The 24,605-nt window shown below is 42.7% G+C and overlaps 1 protein-coding gene across 5 annotated transcripts in view; it reads right to left on the bottom strand.

The window, feature by feature from the left end:
- The window catches only part of Scap (SREBF chaperone), a 72,037-nt gene that overhangs the window by 27,096 nt on the left and 20,336 nt on the right, over window positions 1–24,605 (bottom strand). For all 5 annotated transcript variants that reach the window (XM_052721859.1, XM_052721850.1, XM_052721878.1 and 2 more), the window contains one exon: window positions 9,539–9,764. In XM_052721859.1, coding sequence (XP_052577819.1) covers window positions 9,539–9,660 — 122 coding nt within the window. In that variant the 5' untranslated portion in view covers window positions 9,661–9,764. The remainder of the gene's footprint in view (window positions 1–9,538; window positions 9,765–24,605) is intronic.

Raw genomic sequence — 24,605 nt, 5'->3', positions numbered from 1 at the left:
AGCCATGTGAATACTTCTCCACAGGAGGTAAGCGCCATCATCCATCCCTCTATTTATTGATAAGACAAAGAATGATCAAGTATCTGGCTAAATGACGGTCGCCAAGCTAAGTCAACCAAACCCAACCCAAGTAGTGAGCTTCAAAATGATAATTCAAATGGAACCAGAGACTAACACATGAAAGCATCTTTGGGGCTGAGTGTGCTAGCACATGCTTGTAATCCCAGTACCTGGGAAGAGGATCAAAGGTTTGAGGCAAGCCTAGGCCACAAAGTGAGTTCCAAGCCATCTTGGGCTACATAGCACAACCTTCTGTCAAAAGACTAAAGAGGAGGAGGAGAGCATCTTTGAGAGAATGCAGGTCTCCCTTCCCTATAGCTGTTATCCTACAATCCAAGACATGTCTAGTCTGGGGGATGTGGCTGGCTAGAGCGAGCTTTCCTCGGCCGAGAACTCTGGGTGTCGTCTGCTTCTGCCTGCTTTCTGGACATGCTTCCTGACTGCCCAGTCCGGGCAGCTGGGTCACCAATGACAGGCAGCCAGTTGCCTAGTACTTTTTCTCAGTAGTCACTCTCTCAACAAATATTTGAGCATCAACTCAGCCAGACATTGTGCAAGGCACAGAGGTGCACAGGACAGACAAGAGCTCTGCTCTCAATAGTAACATTTCAGTGGGGAGCAGAAACAGGCCAGATAGGCTTTAGAGCACATTAAGCAAGGGAGAAAGAAACTTAACTCAGGAAGCAAGGAAGACCTCAAGCCACACCAGGGGGTTTATGTGCCGCAATTCAGAGCTGAGAATTAGGGCCAGGTCACTTCATGCTACAGACTGCGCAAGCAACTTCCTCCTAATTACATTCCTATACTCTCCATTTACTCCTGAGGGCTAGGCCACCCAGTCACCACCCAGTCACCAATCTAATGGTCATTCTAGACCCAGAGTCATTCTTCCAGAAGCACCTTAACCCATTAGTCTGTCACTTTTGGGTTTCTCTTGGTGCCAGCACCCTTAGGCACCCCAGCAGTCAGGGCACTTCAGTGCTGCGTCCCTCCAGCCTGAATGCTACGCTTTGCTATCTCATGCATGGTAAACACATGCTCTGTCACTGCCTGTAGGTCCTCAGAACAGGCTTCCCAAATACTGCTTCCTCTCAGTTCTAGGTGTTTTCCTACCAGCATAAGGTCACTGGGGTCAGGAGTGCCTGAGGAAGGACCTCGGCCCAAGGACCTGCTTACAGTGTACTATACTTTAGTGGGCTGTGACTTTTATTTCCACCATCTCAAGGCATTCTCTAGCTCCTTATTTCTTTGATGCACTGGTTTTGGTTTCTATATATTTGTGAATTCTGTTTTCTTTCTGTTACTGGTCTTATTTTGGTTTTATTCCACTGTGATCAAAAGAGGGCACATTTTGGAAGTTTTAAAATTAACATCTGTTTGTAGCCTAACACCTGGTCTGCTCTGTGGAGTACATGCATTCAGTTCAGTGTACTCTATGGCTGTTGGGTGAAGTGCTCTGTTTACATTTACTGTTCAGGCTGTTTACAGCAGTGTTGAGCTTGTTTCCTTACTGACCTTAGCTTCTTGTTGTTTTTCATGTTCTGGCGGATTTTTGTTTATTTTGAGGTAAGTCTCATGTAGGCTAGGCTGGCCTTGAACTTACGACATAGCTGAGGCTGCCTTATACTCTTGATCCTCCTACCTTTACCCTGTAAATGTTGGGATTACAGGCATGTACTACCATGCCTGGCTCCTGTCTGGATGTCACATCCATTACTGAAGTAGAAGATTGAGTGAGTCAGGAGTCGCCAGCCAGACACAGAGGAAGCAAGATGTGAAGGCAGAACTGAGAAAAGGTACCAAGCCATGTGGCTAAACATAAATAAAAATTATGGGTTAATGTAAGTGTAAGAGCTAGTCAGTAATAAGCCTGACCTAATGGGCAAGCAGTTTTAATTAATATAAGCCTCTGTGTGTTTACTTGGGTCTGAGTGGCTGCAGAACCGCAGGACCCGGGCAGGACCAGGAAAACTTCAGTTTCAAATGGCACCCAACGGCTCAAGTTTCCCCCTGAAACCCAAGAATATTTAATAAGCAATTCTAAACGGAGCCAAAAACAGGTTCCTGCTTCATGTCTCATGTGGGCAGCGAGACACCACAATATGCGGGCTTGAGCTACTCTATGGTGGGTTCATGGCATGCACGCTTGACCTATGCCATGTTACACAGAGGTGTCTCCAAGCTGCGTGCTATGCTGCATGATGGATATAGTTTTTGATAGTAAAAAAATTAATTAAAATTAAAATTTTAAAAAATAATAAAATAAATTTTGAGCTACACGCTGCTTTGATAGAGGCATAGACCCACTGCCTCCCAGAGTCGGCAGTGAGCATGGTTCCTCCAAAGCTGGGAGTAAACAGTTCCACCATGTTGAAAAGCTGAGTTGGACGGAGCCATCAGCCAAGGCTTCTGCTTCAGTAATAACTACTGCAGTTTAAAGCAACAGATTCACAATAAGGCAGATTCAGATGGAACAAGATTTAAATGGTTTACAGTATGTGTAAAAATGTACGTAGGCTTGGAAGAGAGAAGAAAATAGACAGTTATATAAAAAAAATAGTTTTAAAAAAATAAAGTCTTTAAAGAGACAGTAAAGGTAGTATAAAAAATAAGTAAAGATGGTATTATACAGAGAATCTGGACTATGTTGTCTTTGATTTTTTTTTTTTTTTTTTTTTGGTTTTTCGAGACAGGGTTTCTCTGTGTAGCTTTGCGCCTTTCCTGGGACTCACTTGGTAGCCCAGGCTGGCCTCGAACTCACAGAGATCCACCTGGCTCTGCCTCCCGAGTGCTGGGATTAAAGGCGTGCGCCACCACCGCCCGGCGTCTTTGATATTTTTAACTGCAGATAGACATTTGATTGTAAAGGCTGCTAAATAAAGACAATATATATATTTTAAAGGTATCTTGACTTCAAAATTTGGATCTAAGGATATGTTACTTTGGAAAGGAGACTCTGCTTTTGTTTCCACTGGAAGCCAGAGGCTATGGATTTGTTCCAGATTAAGATATATCAGGTTTGACCTGCCATGACCCCCTGAAAGGTCTCTGATGACACCATGGCCCAGATGATCCAACATCCAGAACGGTTTCAAGGCAACGGGCTCAGACAATGCAGCCTCACAGACTATTCCAGTCAGGACTTGACCATAATTCTTAATTTTCTCAGAATCCCCATAAGAATACAGCGCCCTTTATCAGCAAGAAGTAGCCTAGAATACTATGCCTACATTCCCAAAAAATGGATTACGGATGTTTGTCTTTGTTTAGTTTGTTGGTTACAAATTGTTATTGGTCATAGTCAATCTCTTTCTAAAAGAAGGAGGATATGATATAGAAATACAGATATAATAGGATGAAAGGGTAGATTATTGAACCTACTTTTAAAGAGCAACAACTTGTTTAAAATGTTTTACATTGGTATAAATTTTAGTTTATTAATACAAATTTAAAGTTAATTTTGTTGTACTATATGTATATTTCTACTCTTGTTTAAGGTATTATGTGTATACAACTCATTTAAAATTGCAATGTATCATTAAGAAATAGATTAATAGTTAATCATCTATGACAGTCAAACTTATAGTCATGTTAGTTTAGTTTTCTAGGTATACATAGATATATTTCAGATAGATATGTAGTTTTCAAACACTTCAAAGACCTACAGAATATGGCATTTAAAATGTTTTAAAAACTTAGACTTTCTGGACAATGAGACACGTCTGCTTCTGGTAGCACCAATTCAAAGAGAAAGATGGGCATCGAAGACACTCCATATGGAGTTTATCTTCTTCTTGGCAAAAATAGCCATTTGGGCAAGAAACTGTTTTTGCCTGGACTGCTTGACAAAATGTTGTATCAACTGGACATGCAGGACCCATAGGAAGGTGACCACTGAACTTTGCAAGGCAAGATGGTTCTTCAGGTTCCTGCTTTGTAGAAGAAACTGCCAGACATTCTACAGGACACAGAGAGAAGTGACTGAGAGACTCTAGGCCTATGGGCCAATGATGGATGACTGTCTAGGCAGGCAGCTGTCTCTGTCATTTCCAGAATTCTGGAAGTTGCTTACAATGTATTTCCTGTTTACTTAGGTAATATTATATCCTTCTGATGTCTTTGATGTAGTTGAAGACTAGATAGTTATAATTTTCCTTGGTTATGATAAAAGATAAATTAGATATAAAACTTAAGACTCACAAATATAGGATAGATGGAATATTTTCTTTAATTTTGCCAAATACAAATAGACTAGATATTATAACTGTAATTCTTGCTTGATTACTGTTTTGTTATATGTAATTGTACTATGTCAAAGTTAAACCCTTCCTTTTTGATTAGACAGAAAAGGGGAGGTGCTGTGGGATGTTCTCTATGCTGTGAATGTGTTGTTCTGATTGATTGATAAATAAAAAGCAGATTGGCCAGTAGCCAGGCAGGGCATATAGGCAGGACAAGCAGAGAAGAGAACTCTGAAAAGTGGAAGGCTGAGTCAGTAGACATCCGCCCACAATCCAGGGAGCAGTATGTAAAGCACACAGGTAAAGTCACGGAACACGTGGCAACATATAGATTAACAGAAATGGGCTGAGTTTAAATATAAGAGCTAGTCAGTGCTAAGCCTGAGCTAAGAGTAGTTTTAATCAATATAAGCTTCTGAGTGATTATTTTATAAGCAGTTGTGGGGTCCGTGGGGCTGGGCAGGACCGGAGAAAACATCAGCTACACATCTCTCCAGCCATTTGTTTTTGTTTAAGACAAGGTCTCACTGCACAGTCCTGGGATGGCCTGGAACTTGCATGCTGGCCTTGAACTTACAGAGATCTGCCTACCTCTGCCTCTCAAGTGCTGGGAATACAAATGTGACTTTATGTGTGCTTTACACGCTGCTCCCTGGACAGCGGGCTGGCATCTACTGACTCAGCCTTCCATTTCTCAGAGTTCTCCTCTCTGCCTGTCCCGCCTATATGTCCTGCCTGGCTATCAGAGCAACACATTCACTTGTTCCCCACTTCCCAGGGGTGAACAACACAAAACCAGGAGAATAGGGTAGTGAAAGACTGGAGGGTTTTACCTTCTACTTGAGTAAATCTTAGGAGATAAAGTAGTCTTTGGTTTCCTACAAGTTTTGAGAGTTTTTACAGGGTTGTATGTGAGACCAGAAGAGGCTCTGGTTTTGAATGTTCAACTAGCCAGTGTCATGGAACAGGTGCAGAGCTAGCCATTGGGCCTCTCCAGAGTCCAGGCTTTAGAGCAGAGGTCAGAGGCACTTTCAAACTTCAATTTCTGCCAGTCTGGCCCACCTAACTATAAGCATAGATGGGCTTAAGTTACTCTGACTTTTTTTGTTTGTGAAAAGAACATGTAAACGTGTGTAGAAAGACAGAGGTAAGCTATTACACAGCCCACTGTGTGACCCCCAGACAATCACAGAACAACCTGAGGTGTAGGCAGAAAAGGGAGAAAGGGAGTTGAGAAATACAGACCACTAGAGCTGAGATACACAGCCTCAGTTGAAGATGCCAGTCACTCCCGAAAAGAAAAGTAGGAGGGGCTGGGTAAGAGTGGCGCACGCAGCCGGGCGGTGGTGGCGCATGCCTTTAATCCCAGCACTCGGGAGGCAGAGCCAGGCGGATCTCTGTGAGTTCGAGGCCAGCCTGGGCTACCAAGTGAGTTCCAGGAAAAGGCGCAAAGCTACACAGAGAAACCCTGTCTCGAAAAACCAAAAAACAAACAAACAAAAAAAGCAAAGAGTGGCGCACGCCTTTAATCCCAGCACTCAGGAGACAGAGGCAGGAGTTCAAGGCCAGCCTGGTCTACAGAGTGAGTTCCAGGACAGCCAGGGCTACACAAAGAAACTGTTTCAAAATAACAAAAAAAGAAAAAAAAAAAAAAAAAAAAAACAAGCAAGAGGGAAAGGGACCAAATCTGTTCTCACACTCCTGCAGGCCTGTCATCTCAGGAGGCTTAGTATGACCTCACTGTGATAGCAACTTCCTCTCTGACCAAGTCTACCCTCCTATACCCTTTCCCCTCGCCTCATAGTGCACTCCCACATACATACCTTACCAGAGAGGGTCTCTACCTTCCCATATACCCTTTCCCCTAACCTTATAGTGCACCCCCACATACATACCTTACCAGGGAAAGACTTGGGCAAAGTCTCCTTCCTTGCTGGGCCACCCCTTGGGTCCCAGTAGCCTAAGCTCTAAGAAATATAAACACACCCTTTGCTACAATGCCTATTTGCTACAGGTTTCATCAGATTTTCCCAGAGTGGGGAATAAATAGCTACTGCACTTAGAAGCAGGCAGGAGAGAATTTACCAAAGCCCATTTACAAGGCTCAGCACTCAGGCTACTGGAAGGAGTATCCTCAGGTCTCAGTCACTGACCCCAGAGCCTCAGCGCCAGCTTAGAAAAGAAAATCAGACCCCTGGTGCTGTCTGAGGGGAGTCTGAGTCCTGCATACACAGCTTCTCAATCCCCGATTGTTCAGACTGATGGAGAAAGGTGCATTCCTAAGCCATCAATAGTTACAGCCCTTCTAGTCTGGCTCTGTTCCTTTTTGGAGGGGACTTGGTGGTGAAGTGAGGTAAACACAGCTCTATTGCTATAGCTCAGGTAGCCACTGGATCTGAGTAAGGATATTAAGTGCAGAGGTCCTTTGGGTCTATGTTTAACAAATCTTATCTAAGGAATAAAAACCAGCAATTAAATGGAACCCCAATATCTAACACAATTACTAAAAGCTGGTGCTACCCATGCTTTGTTTCTCTAGGCAACTCAAGGCTCTGACAGAAAGGGAGTTGTTCCAACTGAAAAACTTCCCAGAACAGAATAGAACATGAGACTGAGGTTTGTATGCCTAGGTCTAAGATCTCAATGAGCTCCAGTCAGAGGAGAAGAAATAAGTATGGACATCTCTATAGCATGGCTCAGACAAAGCAGCCTGTCTCCAATCCCTACAAAGCACCCTGGAAACAATGACCACAAAAGCCACTCCCAAGAGTGCATGCTGAACTACAAGGGTGAAGAAACCACACTCCTACAGGCCTGACAGTGTGCCACTCGGTAAAATTAGTCCACTCAACTTTTGATTCTCAAGCTCCTCTTCTGTGAGAAATTGCTCAGGACTTCAAAACAGATCTGTGCTTCCAGAGTAGAGAGACTAGCGTTTTTAGAAGGTCATCTTGTTAGCCTTTTAATGGTAGTAGTCTGTGCTATTCACGCCAAATGCATTAACTAATATGCCAAAAGACATTCAGTTAAGGCTGCTGAGATGGCTCAGTGGGTAAAGGCACCTGCTGAAAAGATGAACTTGAGTTCCATCTACTAGACCCACACAGTGGACAGAACGTTTTCTTTTGATTTCCATACAAGCACACAAAATGAATAAATAAAAATGTAGGGAACAATTTTTAAAGAAATCCAGTTAGCCTGCCATATAATCAGGGAAGCTTCTATGGGAGAAAAAAAAAAGAACCTGCTATGGTGGGAAGTAGTTCATCCTCAAAAAATGTTTTTTGGGGGTGCTGGAGTGCTCAGCAGTTAAAAGCACTCACTGGCTGGGTTCAATTCCCAGCACCCACATGGCAGCTCATAACTGTCTATAACTCCAGTTCCAGGAGATATGAAACCCTCACGCCAATGTACATAAAGTAAAATTAATTATTTAAAAAAATGGGGGGGGGAACAAACCTTTAATCTCAGTACTCGGGAGGAGGAGGAAGTTAAATCTCAGTGAGTTCCAGGCCAGCCTGGCACTCACAGTGAGTTCCAGGCACAAATGGAAATGGCTCAATGCTTCCCAGTGTGTGATCCCCAGGCTTAGGAACTTGTCACAGCAGCAAATTTTTAGTTTCAAAAAAGCCTGATGAAAGAAAGCCCACCAGTCTGTGTTGAACCTGCCTTTCATATGGTTCTGATGCTACTTCATGCTTAAGAACCCCTGCCTCATCCTATAAACCAGGCCTAGGAAAGTAAAACACTAAAGAGAAAGAGACAGGCTAGTTAACAGAATTTTTTTTTAGTATAGCTAGGTTCTCACTGCACTCCTAATTCATCATATAGAGTGTGTGACTGTAAGTATTTCATCAAATGCAGTACAGTTCGGTAGATTTTAAACACCAATATACGCTGAGTCAGAATGAAGAGGCAGGTAAGAGAGGCCACAGGAGTGAGCACCAGAGTTCTCGTGGCCCAGTTTTCATCTTTAGCAGTGGTATGAACCAGGCTACTCCTACCCACTTTGTGGACTGGAGGTATAAGTGGACCATTTCCTAGTACTGTGAGGACAAATGAGAAATTTAGTTATATTCCTGAATCACCAACATGGCACTAGGCAGGAAACTCTCAATGAATGATACTCATCTTTCTTACTGTGCATTAGAGAAGAGTCTGGGATCATTTAAAACAGATCTGGCCGGGCGGTGGTGGCGCACGCCTTTAATCCCAGCACTCGGGAGGCAGAGCCAGGCGGATCTCTGTGAGTTCGAGGCCAGCATGGGCTACCAAGTGAGTTCCAGGAAAGGCGCAAAGCTACACAGAGAAACCCTGTCTCGAAAAAAACCAAAAAAAAAAAAAAAAAAACAAACAAAAAAAACCAGATCTGAACAGCAGGTCCAGTCCTGAGCCAGGCTAGTTCTAACACAGCCTTGTATACAGTGAATCTGGAAAGCTGTTATTCCTTTGGTGCTAGCAGTTGAACCTAGAGCTTTGAGCATGCCAAACCAAGCTCTACCACTGAGCTACTCCCTAACCTGGAAAACAGAATTCTTTCTAGAGAAAACGATATTAAGATGGGCTCTTTACATGGCTGACAGTGTCTTATGGTTTAAGAGAACACTTTATATCAAACCCTTCATTCTACAAAGTCATGATCAGTCAGTCTTCAGGCTTCTACGAGGCCTGTGAAAAACAGGCAAACCCCACAAGCATCCATGGCTTTTACTACAGACCCTGCCGACACAGCAGGCCCCAAGGGGTTGGGGGAAGGCTCCATGTGAAGAGGAGAAATGACAAGCGTATAGAGAAGCATGTCTTTGAAGTCAGCCTGCAGATGGTACCCAGTGAGCTGCTTAAATGCACTTCACTTCGCAGTACTTGAAGGCTCTTGCTGTTAACTAACACTAAAGGGAAATGGCCACTGCTAGGAAAGAAAAAGAAAAGATTATGCCTTTCAATGACCTTTAAGTTTCTCAGGAGGAGGAAATCGTCACTGGTGCTGTGAACAAATCGGCTGTATCACTCTGTCAGACCAACATGAGCTAGTTTCCTTTTTCTTTAAACAATACTCTCTTACTCACTTTTATAGATTTCTCCCAGAATTCTCTAGTATGCAGCTCCAATGAGTATCCTTATTAAGTCCCCACTACATAAGAACATACAGTGTCCAAGGCTCCATCACAGTTAGGTTTAGTGAAGTCTATTGTCACACGGCATAGCTCTACCACATAGAGGGCAAATCAGAAACATACCAGCAAGCTAAGATGCAGAGTCCTGTGAAGAGGATGATGGGAATGGGGTAGGATGCACAGAGCAGCCCATGGTTGTAGAAGGCCTGAGATATCTTCTCACGAAGCCTTTCAGTCAGGGTCATCCTCAGCTAAGTCACCTTGTTGCCATCCCGGAAAGTGACCAGTGACCATGGATCAGCCCGGAAGACGCTGGATACCAATGACAATGGACATCATCTGCAGGTACCTAACCAGAAGGGATAAAAGTAAATTAACATTAAATATTTGGGGGCTTAAGTATGAGAGATGGCTTAGCGGTTAAGAGCACTGACAGCTCTTCCAGAGGACGTGGGTTCAATTCCCAGGACCCATATAGCAGCTCACAACTGTCTATAACTCCAGTTCCAGGGGATCCAGCACCCTCACACAGACACGCATGCAAGCAAAACACCAATACACATACAATAAAATAAAATAAAACATTAAGTACTTGGTTCTGCACACCAGGAGTGCCAATGGGAGGTGGTAGTTACGTGACTAGGGACTGGTTTCAGGATATGTAGAGTCTGAAGAAAGTCTCAATATAGGCAAATGCACACACACAACCTTGGTACCTTTGTAAGTGGCTATAAGCTGCTCTCTTGATACAGGTGCTAGCTCTCTGTAGTTACTAAGGGGAGAGAGCCCATGGTAAAAACTGCAAGTTGCGCCGGGCAGTGGTGGCGCACGCCTTTAATCCCAGCACTTGGGAGGCAGAGCCAGGCGGATCTCTGTGAGTTCGAGGACAGCCTGGTCTACAGAGCGAGATCCAGGAAAGGCGCAAAAGCTACACAGAGAAACCCTGTCTCAAAAAACCAAAAAAAAAAAAAAAACCAAAAAAACTGCAAGTTGCTCATTTATGTTGCAGTGAGAACAGGGGCTAGGGTTTAAGAGAAGATTAAGGGTTAGCATAGCAAGGTCTAGAACACTGAGGAAGTTGGGTCTGAGATAACCAAGCTAGTCAGATAAGAGGAGCGATGGGGCTCCTGGCCAGCTCTCCACCCACACCCTTCAGAAGCAATTGAGAAACATATGTAAGACACTATTATCCTTTCACATAGTCTTGCTTCTAACGCAGCTAATCATAACAGAAAACTGTAAGTAAGGATGGCTTCTAATAAGCTCCTGTCTGGAAGATCACCTCAGAGCACCCCATAGAAAAGGAGCTATACACGAGGCAACAAAGAAAGATTGTAGCTACAAATGGTGGCTGTGACGGAGGTCACACTCTGTCATGGTAAAGCTACAGGCTGATCATCTAAATGTGCAAACACAGCGTAGTGTAGTAACAGCACTTGGACACCTGCAAGGCTGGAGGGTGGTAGAACTGGCCAAGTGACTAACAGTAAGTAGACAGTCAAGGTCAATAACTAATAACCTGGAGAAGGGTGGGGTGGGGCTTCAACCACTCCTAAGAGAGCTGCACAGAACGGTGTACGACAGTGCCTCTCCCTGGTTGGGCCAGGCGGACATGCATAGATCCTGTGGCCCCTCCACTGGTTCCACCCATAGTACCCCAGAGAACTAACCAGTCTCACAGCAGTTACCTTGGTCTTCATCTAGTCTTTGCCATAATCCTATAAAACTTATAAACTACAAAACTCAGTGGCTTCTTCCTCTCTTGAAAATCCTTCTCTCTTTCAAGAGTTTCTATAGCTTTTAATTTCTCACATTTTCATCAACTTTTTATTTTTCTGTAATAATTGCTAATAATGTTTCTACTTTCAAACTCCCACAAGAGTCCACCTCTTTAATTTTCACTGGCATGAGACAATGAACTTGGAGCAACTGTTTCAAGTGGATTTTTTTTTTTTGGCTGTTGAATGGCCAGCATCACAGGCCACTGGGTCATAAACAAGAGGGCTGTGAAAGGTCCTATCGCTCTAGACACTGAATCCCTCCCATCAGTCTAACCAAACAAGTCAAAGACCTTCCTTTCTAGCTCAGCCTTTTTCCATATTAGGTTTTTGTTCTTGTTTTTGTTTTTGCAGCTGCTAAGTCAAACCCAGGACCTCACAAATGCTCTACTACTGAGCTACACACATCTCAGCCCCATACTGGGCATTTGTAAAAGACCACTCCCCAGAGCGCGTAAGCAAGCATGCCTATATAACAGGCCTCACCTTCAGCTGCTCTGCCAAGTGGGTATTTTGAACATCCTCCCTGTCCTCTTCTGCGCACAGGCTAGACTGAGAGAAATCCTTAGAAAAACCTTGACAAAGAAATGCACAACCCCCAAACACATCCTTGAACAAAGTGATTACTAATAAAGACTGATCAGCATGATCTGTCCTCAACAACAACAAAAAAAACACCCAAAAGCTTAGGACCTTGAAATGACAGTCACCAAACTCCACTTCCTCCAAGGCAATAGTGTTCGGTCACAGCCTCTGTTTCTGGTCCCACAGTCATTCCTTAGGAGCCGAAGGAGCTGAGTCCTACTGCTCCTGCCCAGCAGCCTATCTCCTTTGTAAAGTAACAGCAGCCCATTGGGACTCACAGGCTTCTACTAGGTCCACAGTCCCGGTTATCAGTCAAAGTGCACCGCCTTGAGTCAGGCCGTAGCAGCTGGGCCTCACTGCCTGGACACTGGTTTCCGAACAGAATGGAGAAGAAGTACCTATGTACCCCACAGAGGTTGGCTCCCAAGATCCCCAGGCTGTTTTGGCTCCAGTCCTTTCTGAAGACTGGCTCATCAACTTTTTTTTTTCCTATCTATAAGCCATCCCATAACCTTCCAATAAATCCTTTTTCTTGTCCTAACTTAGTTTAAGTTAATTTATGTTATTTACTATTAATCTTAAACCAATCAAATAAAATAAGAAGTTCTTACAGAAGCTAAAGTATCTAGAATTCTCTTCTTGGTATAGTTTTCTAGTGGGATTCAAGTTTAAATTCACTTCTGTTCCATGTTGCTGTTTCCTTGGTCTGTGCTATGGGGAACTTGCTCAGACATGTGTCTTGGCTTGATTAAGCTCACTAATGACAACCCAGACTATAAAGATGCCTCCTCAAGTGTCAAGTCCAGAAATCAGAAGCAAAAGGAGTCATATCTTAACTGACAAATCAAAAGGAATGGGCACCACTCCATCCACCTTCCTACAAGTTCTAGACTAAAGGCACACATGCATTTTTCCAGTCTAGGAGCCTAAGGGGATACGAAGGTGTCTCTAGGTCTCTTTCCTAGGCAGTGAACAGAGGCAGCAGGTGACTGCTGCTGATACAGGGAGCAAAAGGGCTCACAACAGCTCCACTTTTCAAGTGCTCATCCTCAAAAGACTGTCAACGAAGTCTCCAGCAGAGGACCTGTTCAACAGTGGGGCATACACAGAGACCCCAAGGAAGCATCTTCTTGCTCCAGCATCCCTCTACCCCTCCCTCCTGCCCCCAAGGCAAAGCAACACAAAGTACTCCTGCCAGAGACACAATAGCAAGAGGTTCCCTGGAGACGGGCTACCTTAACTAGCTGCCTAAAAATCTTCCCTTAAATGTTTTCCAAGGCCAAACCCTCCAGAAAATTCTATTTCTAATCCTTATCTCCTTTCTTGGCCTCACAGGAAAGGGACCCATCTCTGCAGTCCAGCTCTTTCATTTAGAATACATGAGGTGAACACCAAAGCTAGCATTCACTTCCATTCTGTAGCCAACACAACTCTCTCAACTTTCACTGATATCACTTACACTAACTGTTCATCTGCAGAGCATCTGAAACAAGTTCAAACTTTAGCTCATGACACAGTTCACCTACCTGATCCTAGGAAGAGGAGACTACACACCTCTACTACACAGTAGAAATTTTAATGCAAAGCTATTCCAAAGCAAAATTTACCCAACCTGAACCAATAACCTGTTTTTCCTACATTGCCCCAGAGTTACAGGTTCCTTCAGATCAAAATCTACAGCCCTTCTCCCTGTATTTAAAGAGACAGTCTTGCCCTGGAGGCCCAAGTAGACCTATTACATTTAAATATAACCAAAAAAAAGCTGGGCATGATGGCACAAGCCTTTAGTCCCAGCACTCAGGAGGCAGAGGCGATGGGCCAGCCTGGTCTACAGAGCAAGTTCCAGAAAGGCCAGGATTACACAGAGAAACACTGTTTTGAAAACAAAACAAAACAGCAGCAAAAAACCACAAGCAATTCTGCCCTGCAGAACTATGCCCTTTGGGGAAGACTAGATATACAAACCAAAACAAAGGAGGCTGCTATTCGAAGCCCAAATTAGAGGTTTACATGCAAAGAAAAACACTGCTAGCACAGGAGAACTGCTCAGGAGGCTGGGAGAGCATGAGCCCAGACCAAGTCACACCAGAGAGCTCATGAGATAAAAGGCATTAAGGGAAGGAACAAGTGTGTGAGCAGAGGGGAGAGGCAGGAATACTATAGTTTAGATGTCCATGGCCTTAACTCATCCCAAATGAGACTGCAAATATAGAAGTTTGGGGAATTCAGACACACAGTCTGCTGACACAGTAAGCAGTTCACTTGTTATCCTCTTCCAGAATGTCTCATTTTCTGGAATAAATGCCTAGAAGTAAGAATGCGCAGGTGTATAGTATGAGATTTCTAAGAAACTGCCAGGGTTGGGGATTTAGCTCAGTGGTAGAGTGCTTGCCTAGCAAGCACAAGGCCCTGGGTTCGGTCCTCAGCTCCGGGGGTGGGGGGGTGGGGGGCGGGGGGGGGGGGGGGGGGGGGGGGGAACGGACGGACACTGCCAAACGAGGACTAGGACTGTAGCTCTGTGGTAGAGCACTCACCTCCTATGCATGATGCTGTAGGCTCTATCACCAGGACTGCCAAAAGGGGGGCAGTAACCAGACATGGCGGCACAGGAGCAGAGGCAGCAGGATCAGGACTTCAAGACTAGCCTTGGTCACACAGCAAGCTAAAGACCAAGACCGAGACCTTGTCTCAAGTCCCAGCCCAAAAAAATAGAAGAAATGGCCAAAATATTTTCCAAACTACAATTACAGATGCACAGCATATCTTAGGCAGCACTGACCAATTCTTCACGCATTTAACTCCCCACTTCTAGGAAAGGTCCATTTTCTTCTTCTATTTTTTCTTTTTCTATTTTTGGGGGAAGGTAAAGACTTATTTTTAATCATGTGCATATGTGTGTCTGAGGGTATGCACACATGAGGCCAGAGGCTTCAGATCCCCTGGATCTGAAGTTCCAAGCACTCATGAGCTGCCATGTGAGTGCTAGGGGCTGAGGCTGGAGCCTCTGCAAGAGCAATGGGTGCGCTTAACTGCTGAGTGTCTCTCCAGCCAGAAATGTCTCATTTCCTAACCATATTAATTTTATATTGTTGAGTATTTTTAAAAAAAAAAAAAAATTAAGTCAGGCACAATGGCTCAGATCTGTAATCCCAGAACTTGGGAAGAGGCAAGAGGATTGCTAAAAATTCAAGATTAGCTTGGTCCATACATCAAGTTCCAGGCAACTAGGCCTATACATCAAGAACCTGCCCCCCCCCCCCCCCCCCCCCCCCCCGCGCAAAAAAAAATAAATAAATAAATTCATACACCATAAAAAAATCACTCACCATTTAAAGTGCTCACAGAAATAAACTTTGTTGGCCTACCTGCCAACCATTACCACTATCTATGTCCAGAACATTCCATCACTCCTCAGAAAAACTATATGCCCATTTACTATCATTCCCTGTTTCGTTCACACTTCCATCCTGACATCCACCAATCCACTTCTGGTCTCCACGGATTTATTATTCTGGACATTTCATACAATAGAAACATACAATGCCTCTTTGTGAATGGCTTCTTCCATGGTGTTTTCAAGGCTGACCAATGGTATTAAGTTATCAGTATTCCAGTTTACAGTTGAATCACTAAATGTATTATGTCACATTTTGCTTTTTCATTCATCACTTGACAAATATTAGATAGTGTCTGCCCCCACCACCCCCAGGTACGTGAATAGTACTACTAATAAACATTCTTGTATGCTTTTTTTTTTTTTTTTTTTTTTTTTGGTTTTTCGAGACCGGGCTTCTCTGTGTAACAGCCCTGGCTGTTCTGGGACTTGCTTTGTAGACCAGGCTGGCTTCAAACACACAGAGATCTGCCTGCCCCTACCTGCCAGAATGCTGGGATTAAAGGTGTACGTCATCACTGTCCGGTTCTTATATGCTTTTTAAAAACTGAATTTAGCCGGGTGGTGGTGGCGCACGCCTTTAATCCCAGCACTCGGGAGGCAGAGCCAGGCGGATCTCTGTGAGTTCGAGGCCAGCCTGGTCTCCAAAGCGAGTTCCAGGAAAGGCGCAAAGCTACACAGAGAAACCCTGTCTCGAAAAACCAAAAAAAAAAAAAAAAAAAAAAAAAACTGAATTTAATTCTTTTGGGTATATTAATTTTTAGAAGTGGCACTACTTGGTTATAATGTAATTTTCTCCTAAAATTTGTACTGTTTTACATTAAATCTGTGGTCCATCTGAGTTCATTTTGGATAAAATGTACAGTTTAAGTCTAGATTCATTCATCCGTTTTCTCTCTCCCCTACCTCTTTGACCTCCCCACCACCACGGACAGCAATGTGCTTTAGTACCATATGTTAGACTTCCTTCTTTCATTGAATTGACTTGGCACCTCTGATTTTAAAAAAGCAACTGGTTAGTTGGGTGCATGCACACAGATCTGGAATCGCAGTTTTGGGGATGCAAGATTTCTTGAGTTTGTAAGTTCAAGACCAGCCTGAGCAACATAGCAATATGCCATACCACCCCCAAAATTGGCTAGCCATCTACTTATGGAATCTCTACTTTTTTCAGCGATCTGTTGTTGGTTACTGCAATCCGCAGCCTTTTACCTACACAGATAGCTTCCAGGGATCCCTGCCCACAGACTCTGGGAGCAGCCCATGTGATCTGCCAAGAACTAGCTGGAGCTCAGATCCCTGCTTTCTTTTCTTTTTTTTTTTTTTTTTTCTTTGATTCTCTGTGTATTCTTGTGTAGCTTTGGAGCCTGTCCTGGATCTCACTCTGTAGACTAGGCTGGCCTCTAACTCACAGAGATCCACCTGGCTCTGCCTCCCAAGTGCTGAGATTAAAGGCGTGCGCCACCAACCCCCACTCCCCCCCACCCCATCCCCACCCCCCATAGATCCCTGCTTTCAGACCCTCCCCTGCTAGGTCCCGTACATGCCACAGAGTACCTGAATGGTGCCACTGCTTACGTCTAGTGCATGTGAATGTGACAGTGAGTGAGTGCACCTCCACGGCAGACCTACCCCCTTGGGCACCTCAGGTCTGCCCACCCACCCACCCATGGCTGCCACCGCCCCGCCCGTCAGCTTTCACTGCCGCATGCCCCCGCCATTTCACATGCATCATATGTACACAGCTGGCCCCATAGCACAAACAACAACAGGCAGCTACTTCTTTGTTAAAACTTGTTTGGTAGCTGGTTAAGCTCAATACAGGTCAAGGTCTTCAGAACACACTTCAGGACCTGCTTTAGTGCTACACCTGCATCACCTGCTGGCTGAACATCACTACTATACCCAAAAGACATTGCGAGAACAGGGACACCAGCTCTCAAGGATTTCATCTAAGGTAAAATTACTCAATAAATTTACAACTTAAACTGATTAAGAAATAAATTTTTCTTTACAAATTTTGAATATTTCTAAAAAATGGCAGACAATATCACATCTCAGGAATTTAAAAACTTTTTTGTTTGTGCTATGAATGAAATTTTACAGGACATATACAACCTTCCGGGGACATATATGATGTTCACTATAATGGCAATTAGCATAGGGATTTACATTGTATCAGTGAAAAATTGGCTTAATAATAACAGCAAAAATGAGACATTTCAGGCTTTACAAACTGGTAAGGAGGACTTAATTAGAAGGATTCTTTGTATGGAATCTGCTAATTTGCCACAAGAACTTCAGGCTTTACATACTGGCAATGAGCACTTAAATAGAAGGATTCTTTCTATGGAATATACTAATTTACCACAAGAACTTCAGGCTTTGCAGAGTACTAAGGAAGATTTAAGAAAACAGATTTTTTTCCTATGGAATCTGCTAACTTACCACAAGAACTTCAGTTCATTAATAAGTAGACAACCAGATTTAATTCTATTGATAATAAATATGAATATTAATGGGTAAAACAATAACTCTTCAGAGCAACGTTAATGCCATTCAGATAATTTATAAAGAAGAAAGGTCATCATCACTAATCGATAGAATAAAGTCTATGGAATCATATGTTTCAGATGAACATAAAAAATTGTATGATTCCGCCGGGCGGTGGTGGCGCACGCCTTTAATCCCAGCACTCGGGAGGCAGAGGCAGGCGGATCTCTGTGAGTTCGAGGCCAGCCTGGTCTACAGCGCGAGATCCAGGAAAGGCGCAAAGCTACACAGAGAAACCCTGTCTCGAAAAACCAAAAAAAAAAAAAAAAAAAATTGTATGATTCCATGAAATCTCTAGAATCCTTTATAACAGAGGAGCTTCAAAAGGTGGTAGTTAATCAATTTCAAACTCTGGAAGAATTTCTCAGTAAAGATAACAAAGAAAGTAATAAGCAGAAGGGCATGGCCATACAAATCATAATGTCGCCAGGTGGCTCTTATGGCTTCTCCTGTCACCATCCATGAGAAGCCAGCAGATGATAAACATACTGAGGCATCATGCAATATATCTGGCAACCTATTCATATGAGAGATTTAAAAAACATTAAGGAAGCGATGGTCACCTATGTTATACATTCAACGTATGTAAAACAGATGTTAAATACGTGGTCTTCTACAAACAGAATCATACCAGATGCCTATAATCCATTAATCTCAGCTGTCTTAGAATACAGTCAGCAGTTACAATGGAAAGGCTTGTTGAGAGAAGAAGCTAAAATCCTTGAACAACAAGGTAAGATCAGAGGTTTTGAGATCTCCCAAGATCAAATTCTTTATGAGTGTCATTTCGCTGACACAAATGTACAAGCTACCTTTGATGAGCATACAGTAACCCTATACCATATAGCAGCTTTAAATGCTTGGGAAAAAATTCCAGAACCAAGGAAACCAACTGAGCTATATATGAAGGTTTTCCAAAGGCCAAAAAAAAAACATTTACTGATTTTTTACAAAAGCTGACCACGGCTGTAAACAATGCCATATCAGACCAAGGATTAATACAAGTATTAACTCAATCCTTAGCTTTTGATAATGCTAATACAGAATGCAAAAGAATACTTACACCTTTAAAGGTCAGGTCAGTACCTTTGGAGGAATGGATTCAATATATAAATGGTGTTGAGTTTCTTAACCATGGTAATGAGACTTGGATAAGAGAGGCAATTTCCAGAGGTAGGAGGGGGCCTCAAGGTACCAGATGTTTTAACTGTGGTACACCAGGTCAGATGAGAAGAAATTGTACAAAGGGTGCTCCTAGAAGCAATGCTTCTTATAGAAATAACCCAAATGGGAGACCCTAACCCTCTGGATTATGTAGAAGATGTGGCAAAGGCCAACACTGGATCAGTGAATGCAGATCAACAACAGATATATGTTATTTACTGGCAGGAAACACCTGGGGGGGGCTCTCACAGGCCCCTAAATCGAACATGGTCCAAACATTTCCAGCCACTGTGGAGGAAATTCCTCTCCAGGACAATTAAATAAACTAGTATCTAATGTAAAGAACAATACTGCACTGGATGATAGAACAGCTCTGATAGATGGATCAAAAATTCCAAAAAAAAACACCTTAAAACGAATTTTGGCAGACTTCCATAAATGAACAAAGACCAAAGCTTAGAGTACGAATTAATAGTGTTGTTCTGGAAGGCCTGGTAAACATAGGTGCAGATGTGACTCTAATTACACCAAAATCATGGCATTCAAATTGGCCTCTTCAAGGGGTAGATGTCCAACTTCTAGGGATTGGAACCCTCTCTCAAGTAAAACAAAGTTCAATATGGGTTGAATGCATAGGGCAGAAGGACAGAGAGGAAGGCTGAAGCCATATGTGGCAAATGTAGCATTAAATCTTTGGGGCTGAGATCTGTTACAACAGTGGAATATTCAGATTAAAATTCCTACAATCTCAGAAGTGGAATACAGACCAATTCATGTTTCTGAGAATAATATTATAAGATACTATGAAAAATAGCCATCAACCATTCAGGCTGTACATAAACAGAGCACAACTGCCATTAAACTCTCACAAGTACCAACAGCCCTGATAAACCTGTCTGGGTTGGACAATGGCCTATGACACAAGAGAAACTACAAGCTTTAGAACAGCTGGTTCAGGAACAGTTAAATGCTCAACACATTGAAGAATCTACCATCCCTTGGAATTCATCTGTATTTGTTATTAAAAAGAAATCTGGTAAATGTAGAATGCTGACAGATCTAAGAGCCATTAATAAAGTAATTCAGCCTATGAGCTCCCTACAGAATGGAATGCCCTTGTCCTCTCTGTTACCCAAAGAATGGCCTATTATAGTTATTGACTTAAAAGACTGATTCTTTATCATACCTTTACAAGAAAAGGATAGAGAAAAATTTGCCTTCACAGTACCTAATTATAACAATTCCCAGCCAGCCAAGAGGTATCAATGGAAGGTCCTCCCACAGGGAATGCTAAATAGCCCCACCCTGTGCCAATTTTTGTGCAAAAAACATTGGAAATAATTCGTGTGAAATTTCCACAATCCGGGGCTGGGGAGATGGCTTAATGGTTAAGAGCACTGACTGCTCTGGCAGAGGACCCAGGTTCAATTCCCAGCACCCACATGGCGGCTCACAACTGTCTGTAACTACAGTTCCAAGGGACCCAACACCCTTCCACAGGCAAAACAAACACCAATGTACATACAAATAAATAAATATTTTTTTAAAAAAAGAAATTTCCACAATCCATAATTTATCATTATATGGATGATATCTTATTAGCTGATCCAAAGTTAGGTACCTTAGAAAGTATGCATGAAGAAGTAAAAGTTTTGCCTCACTGGGGACTACAAATTGCTTCTGAAAAGATACAAAGAGGAAATTCTATTAATTACTTAGGATATAAGACAGATCTCCAAAAAATTAAAGCCCAAAAGGTACAACTCAAGAGAGATTGATTACAGACTCTCAATGATTTTCAAAAATTGTTAGGAAGCATTTCCAACTTACAGGCCATCATTGGAATACTTAAAGATGGACAAGTAAGTTTGGCCAATACCCTAAAAGGGGACAAGGACTTAAATAGTCCAAGAGAGTTATCAGATAAAGCTGAGAAGGAATTGGCACTAGTAGAAAAGAAAATACGAGAAGCACATGTGGATCATGTGAATCCAGAACTTAACTGCATTCTAGTCATATTCCCTTCTAGACAATCCCCCACAGGGATTTTGATGCAGAGGGAAGATATTACATTGGAATGGGTATTTCTACCACGTGAACCAAGTAAGAAATTAAAAAACTTATGTGGAAAAGATCTCTGATTTGATTCTAAAAGGAAAATTAAGACTTCCTCAATTGATAGGAATGGACTCAGCAGAAACTGTAGTGTTTTTAACTAATGAGATTTCCTCTTTATGGAAAGATAATGAATACTGGCCAAGAGTCTGCAGTAACTTTTTGGGAGAGATTAACAACTGTTATCCCAAAAGCAAGAGAATAGAGTTCATAGAAAGAACTGAATGGGTCCTTCCTCACATTGTACAGCAAAAGCCAATCTCTGGAGTCCCCGCATTCTATACTGATGCAAATAAATCAGGAAAGGCAGGATATAAATCAGGAGACCTAAGCAAAGTGGTTCAAAGTCCCTACAATTCTGTACAAAAGGTAGAACTGTATGCCATTCTTATGGTACTAATGAACTTCACAGAATCCCTCAATATAGTCACTGACTCTCAATATGCAGAGAGAGTTGTTTTACATATTGAAACTGCTGAATTTATTCTTAATAATACAGAATTTTGTCTTTACAGGATAATAGAAATACCCATCTTCTGGAAACCATAAAACCCTGGATACCTAGACGTCTACAGCAGAAAAAAAAAAAGACCTATTGGTATCAATATACACTATGGGGAAATATCTCACTGACTAACATCATTATCTCTTTAACTCTAGAATAGTTGTGGTCCCAATTCAATTATAAATCAAGCTAGCTTTGGAGTTGGAATGTGGCTCTTTCCTTCTCTAAACCCAAGCCTATTGCTAAAAGAAAAATTAGGGGAATTCCGTCTCATATCAGAAGAGCCAACTGGTGTGAGACAGAAGAAAACCAATAATCTAGGGACCACTGTTGTCAAGATTCTATTTCTTTCTATGCTTGTCCTTGCTTTTGGAGAATCCTTTCTCTATCCAAAATAAATCCAAACTTTCCACTTTGATATTAATAATGTTCAACAAATTTTCTACAGTAAAAAATAAGTCTTTCCAACAGCAATCTCTCAAGTCTCCAGAAGGAAGATGGGCCCCACAACAACAACTCTACCCAGTCCAGAATGATGCCATGGTACCCATGAACATTACTCAATGATCAACTTTAGACTGAAAACTACAGGACAGTTCCAAGATGAGATGGCCCATCATACTACCTTCTAGGCAGAATCTCAGACAACTTTACCCATTACTCTGGGACTGGCTGCAGAATCTACTAGCATCCTATTGAGACCTAACTATCTGAGCTTTCTTATAGGACCCCACAGAGATACTGTCACTCCCTAAACAGCAGGAAGCAATTCTAAGAAAACAACGCTCCCCTCTCCCAAAGGTTTCATTTTTCGCTGGGTTATAGATAATGGTTATAGAGTTAGAGACAGAACAATAAAAATTAGACTCAGTACTCTCCTTAAGAAAAGAAAAAGGGGAATGAATAGGTATAGGATATTAGATTATTGTATATACTAATAAACTAATTTAGGAAAATATCAGCCTTAGATAATTTGTACTGTTATGGATTCTTTTTTTTTTTCTTGGTTTTTCGGGACAGGGTTTCTCTGTGTAGCTTTGGAGCCTGTCCTGGAACTCACTCTGTAGCACAGGCTGGCCTCAAACTCACAGAGATCCACCTGGCTCTGCCTCCCAAATGCTGAGATTAAAGGCATGTACCACCATCGCCCTGCATGGATTCTTGTATATCGATACAAATGTAAAATTGTATTTGTCATACTTTATGTATGTTCTACCTCTGTTTAAAATATTTTGTGCATTGTCACAAGTTTGAGGTCATTGTCCTTTTACTGTACATTTGTTTACAGACTGTTTACCTTTTTTTGTGAAGCCTTAGTCCTTAGGTTATTTAGGTAGATAAGACTTACAGATTTATAGTTACCTATGCTTATCATTTCTATAGTTACATTAGGTTGTCCAGATTTACAGATACATAGGTCAGATGGATAGGTAATCTTCAAACACTTCATAGAAGTAGAGAATATGGCATTTAAATAACTTAGAATTCTGTTGACGTGAGACATGATTGCTCCTGGCTGCACCAATTTGATCCCGAGAGAATATTGGGCTTCTAAGACTCCATTTGGAAGTTTGTCTTCTTCTTGGTGCAAAATGGCCTGCTGGGCAAAGAACTACCCGTGCCTCTACTGCTGACAGTACGAATGCCGTCCTTTCCAGATGAGCAGGACACTAGGAAAAGTGACTACTGAACTCTGCCAAAACAGGGTAAGATGGTCTTTCAAAATTCCTACTTCTGAAAATGGTCTGTCAGATATTCTAGGCCTGTAGACAAATTAGATGCCCCAACAGTGCTGAGAAACTTTAGGTGACTGTCCAGGCTGCCAGCTGTCTGTCTATTCTCACAAGATTTTCTAAAATTGCTTGCATGCATTTCCCATTTTCTCAGGTATTATTATATTCCTTCTCAAAAAACAAAAAAAAAATTTTTAAAAGCTCAGTCCCAGGTATGGAATGATTCCCCTTGTGCCAGAGACCCCAAAACAACACAGGCTACTGCCATTGCTCTTGGCTGCTCATGAGAACTTGATGTCAAACCCTCCTGTGGAAGTCATCACATATTTGGGTCACAGGACATGGAGAAATCAAGCTGGTACTGACCTGGGAGCTTCCTCCCTGGTAGCCAACTTTCATAGTACCAGAAGGTACTTTGCAGGCTGCTGGGGAGTGGGGGTCATCAACAGTTCCAGACAGCTGTGACCCTGTGAGCTGCAATAACAGTGACCTAGCAAGATACGCCTGTGGGTGCAAACAGGATGAATATTATAGGGGCAATCCACCATCTTCTGGCTGATTTAAGGCCTACTCCACAGGGAGGGAATTCACGCCTGATATAATAAAATTATAAATCTGGTTAAGAACCTGTGGCAGGGGAACTGCCCTACAAAAGAACCTACAAATGTTATTTTGCTAAATGGATAGTGTCACATTACCTTCAAGTGAGTATTGCTATCCCACAAGTTAGAGCAACTCTCAGTCCTCATCAGAGAAGCTTCTTTGTACAGTGAATAGTGGTTAATACAGAGACTCACAACTGGTCAAGGTGCTCAGCCATAAATGGGATATCTGCATCACGTACCCTGACCCCCACACCCCCAAGGCTCAGGGAACATCTTGGAAGTAGGAGCAGAAAGATTCTAAGAGCCAGAAGTCAGGTAGATTGTGGGAGCCCATTCTTGGGTTCCTCGTGGCTTTACCCAGCAGGTCCACATAGAGGATGATTAGACCACGGGCCTGGGTGCAGGTGTCTGGGATGGTCTGCACTTGGCTGTGCTGGGGGAGGAGGTCTTTTGCTCCACCCCTTGGCGTCTCTATAAAAACCCTGGGGCAGAGACAGTTGGGGCCCGTTGGAATAGGTTCCAGGCCCTCTCGAGGCTATCCTTTATTTTCTATCTGTTTATCTCCGCAAGATTCTCCGCAATAAATCCTTCTATCTAATATTTCCTGCTGCTCGCACTCAAGAAAACTCTGGGGAACTGTGGGGGTGGTTGGGTAAACGCCCCACAGAATGGCGCCCGAACAGGGACTAAAGAAAAAAGAAAAAAAAGGGGACTAAAGAAAAAAAGGGGGGACTAAAGACAAATGAACAGGGACTAAA

The sequence above is a fragment of the Peromyscus californicus genome, unplaced genomic scaffold (genome assembly GCF_007827085.1).
Source record: "Peromyscus californicus insignis strain IS unplaced genomic scaffold, ASM782708v3 Scaffold_11__1_contigs__length_118956290, whole genome shotgun sequence".
NCBI lineage: Eukaryota > Metazoa > Chordata > Mammalia > Rodentia > Cricetidae > Peromyscus > Peromyscus californicus.
Note: the sequence above shows the minus strand (reverse complement) of the source record. Positions and strands in the feature narration are given on the sequence as shown.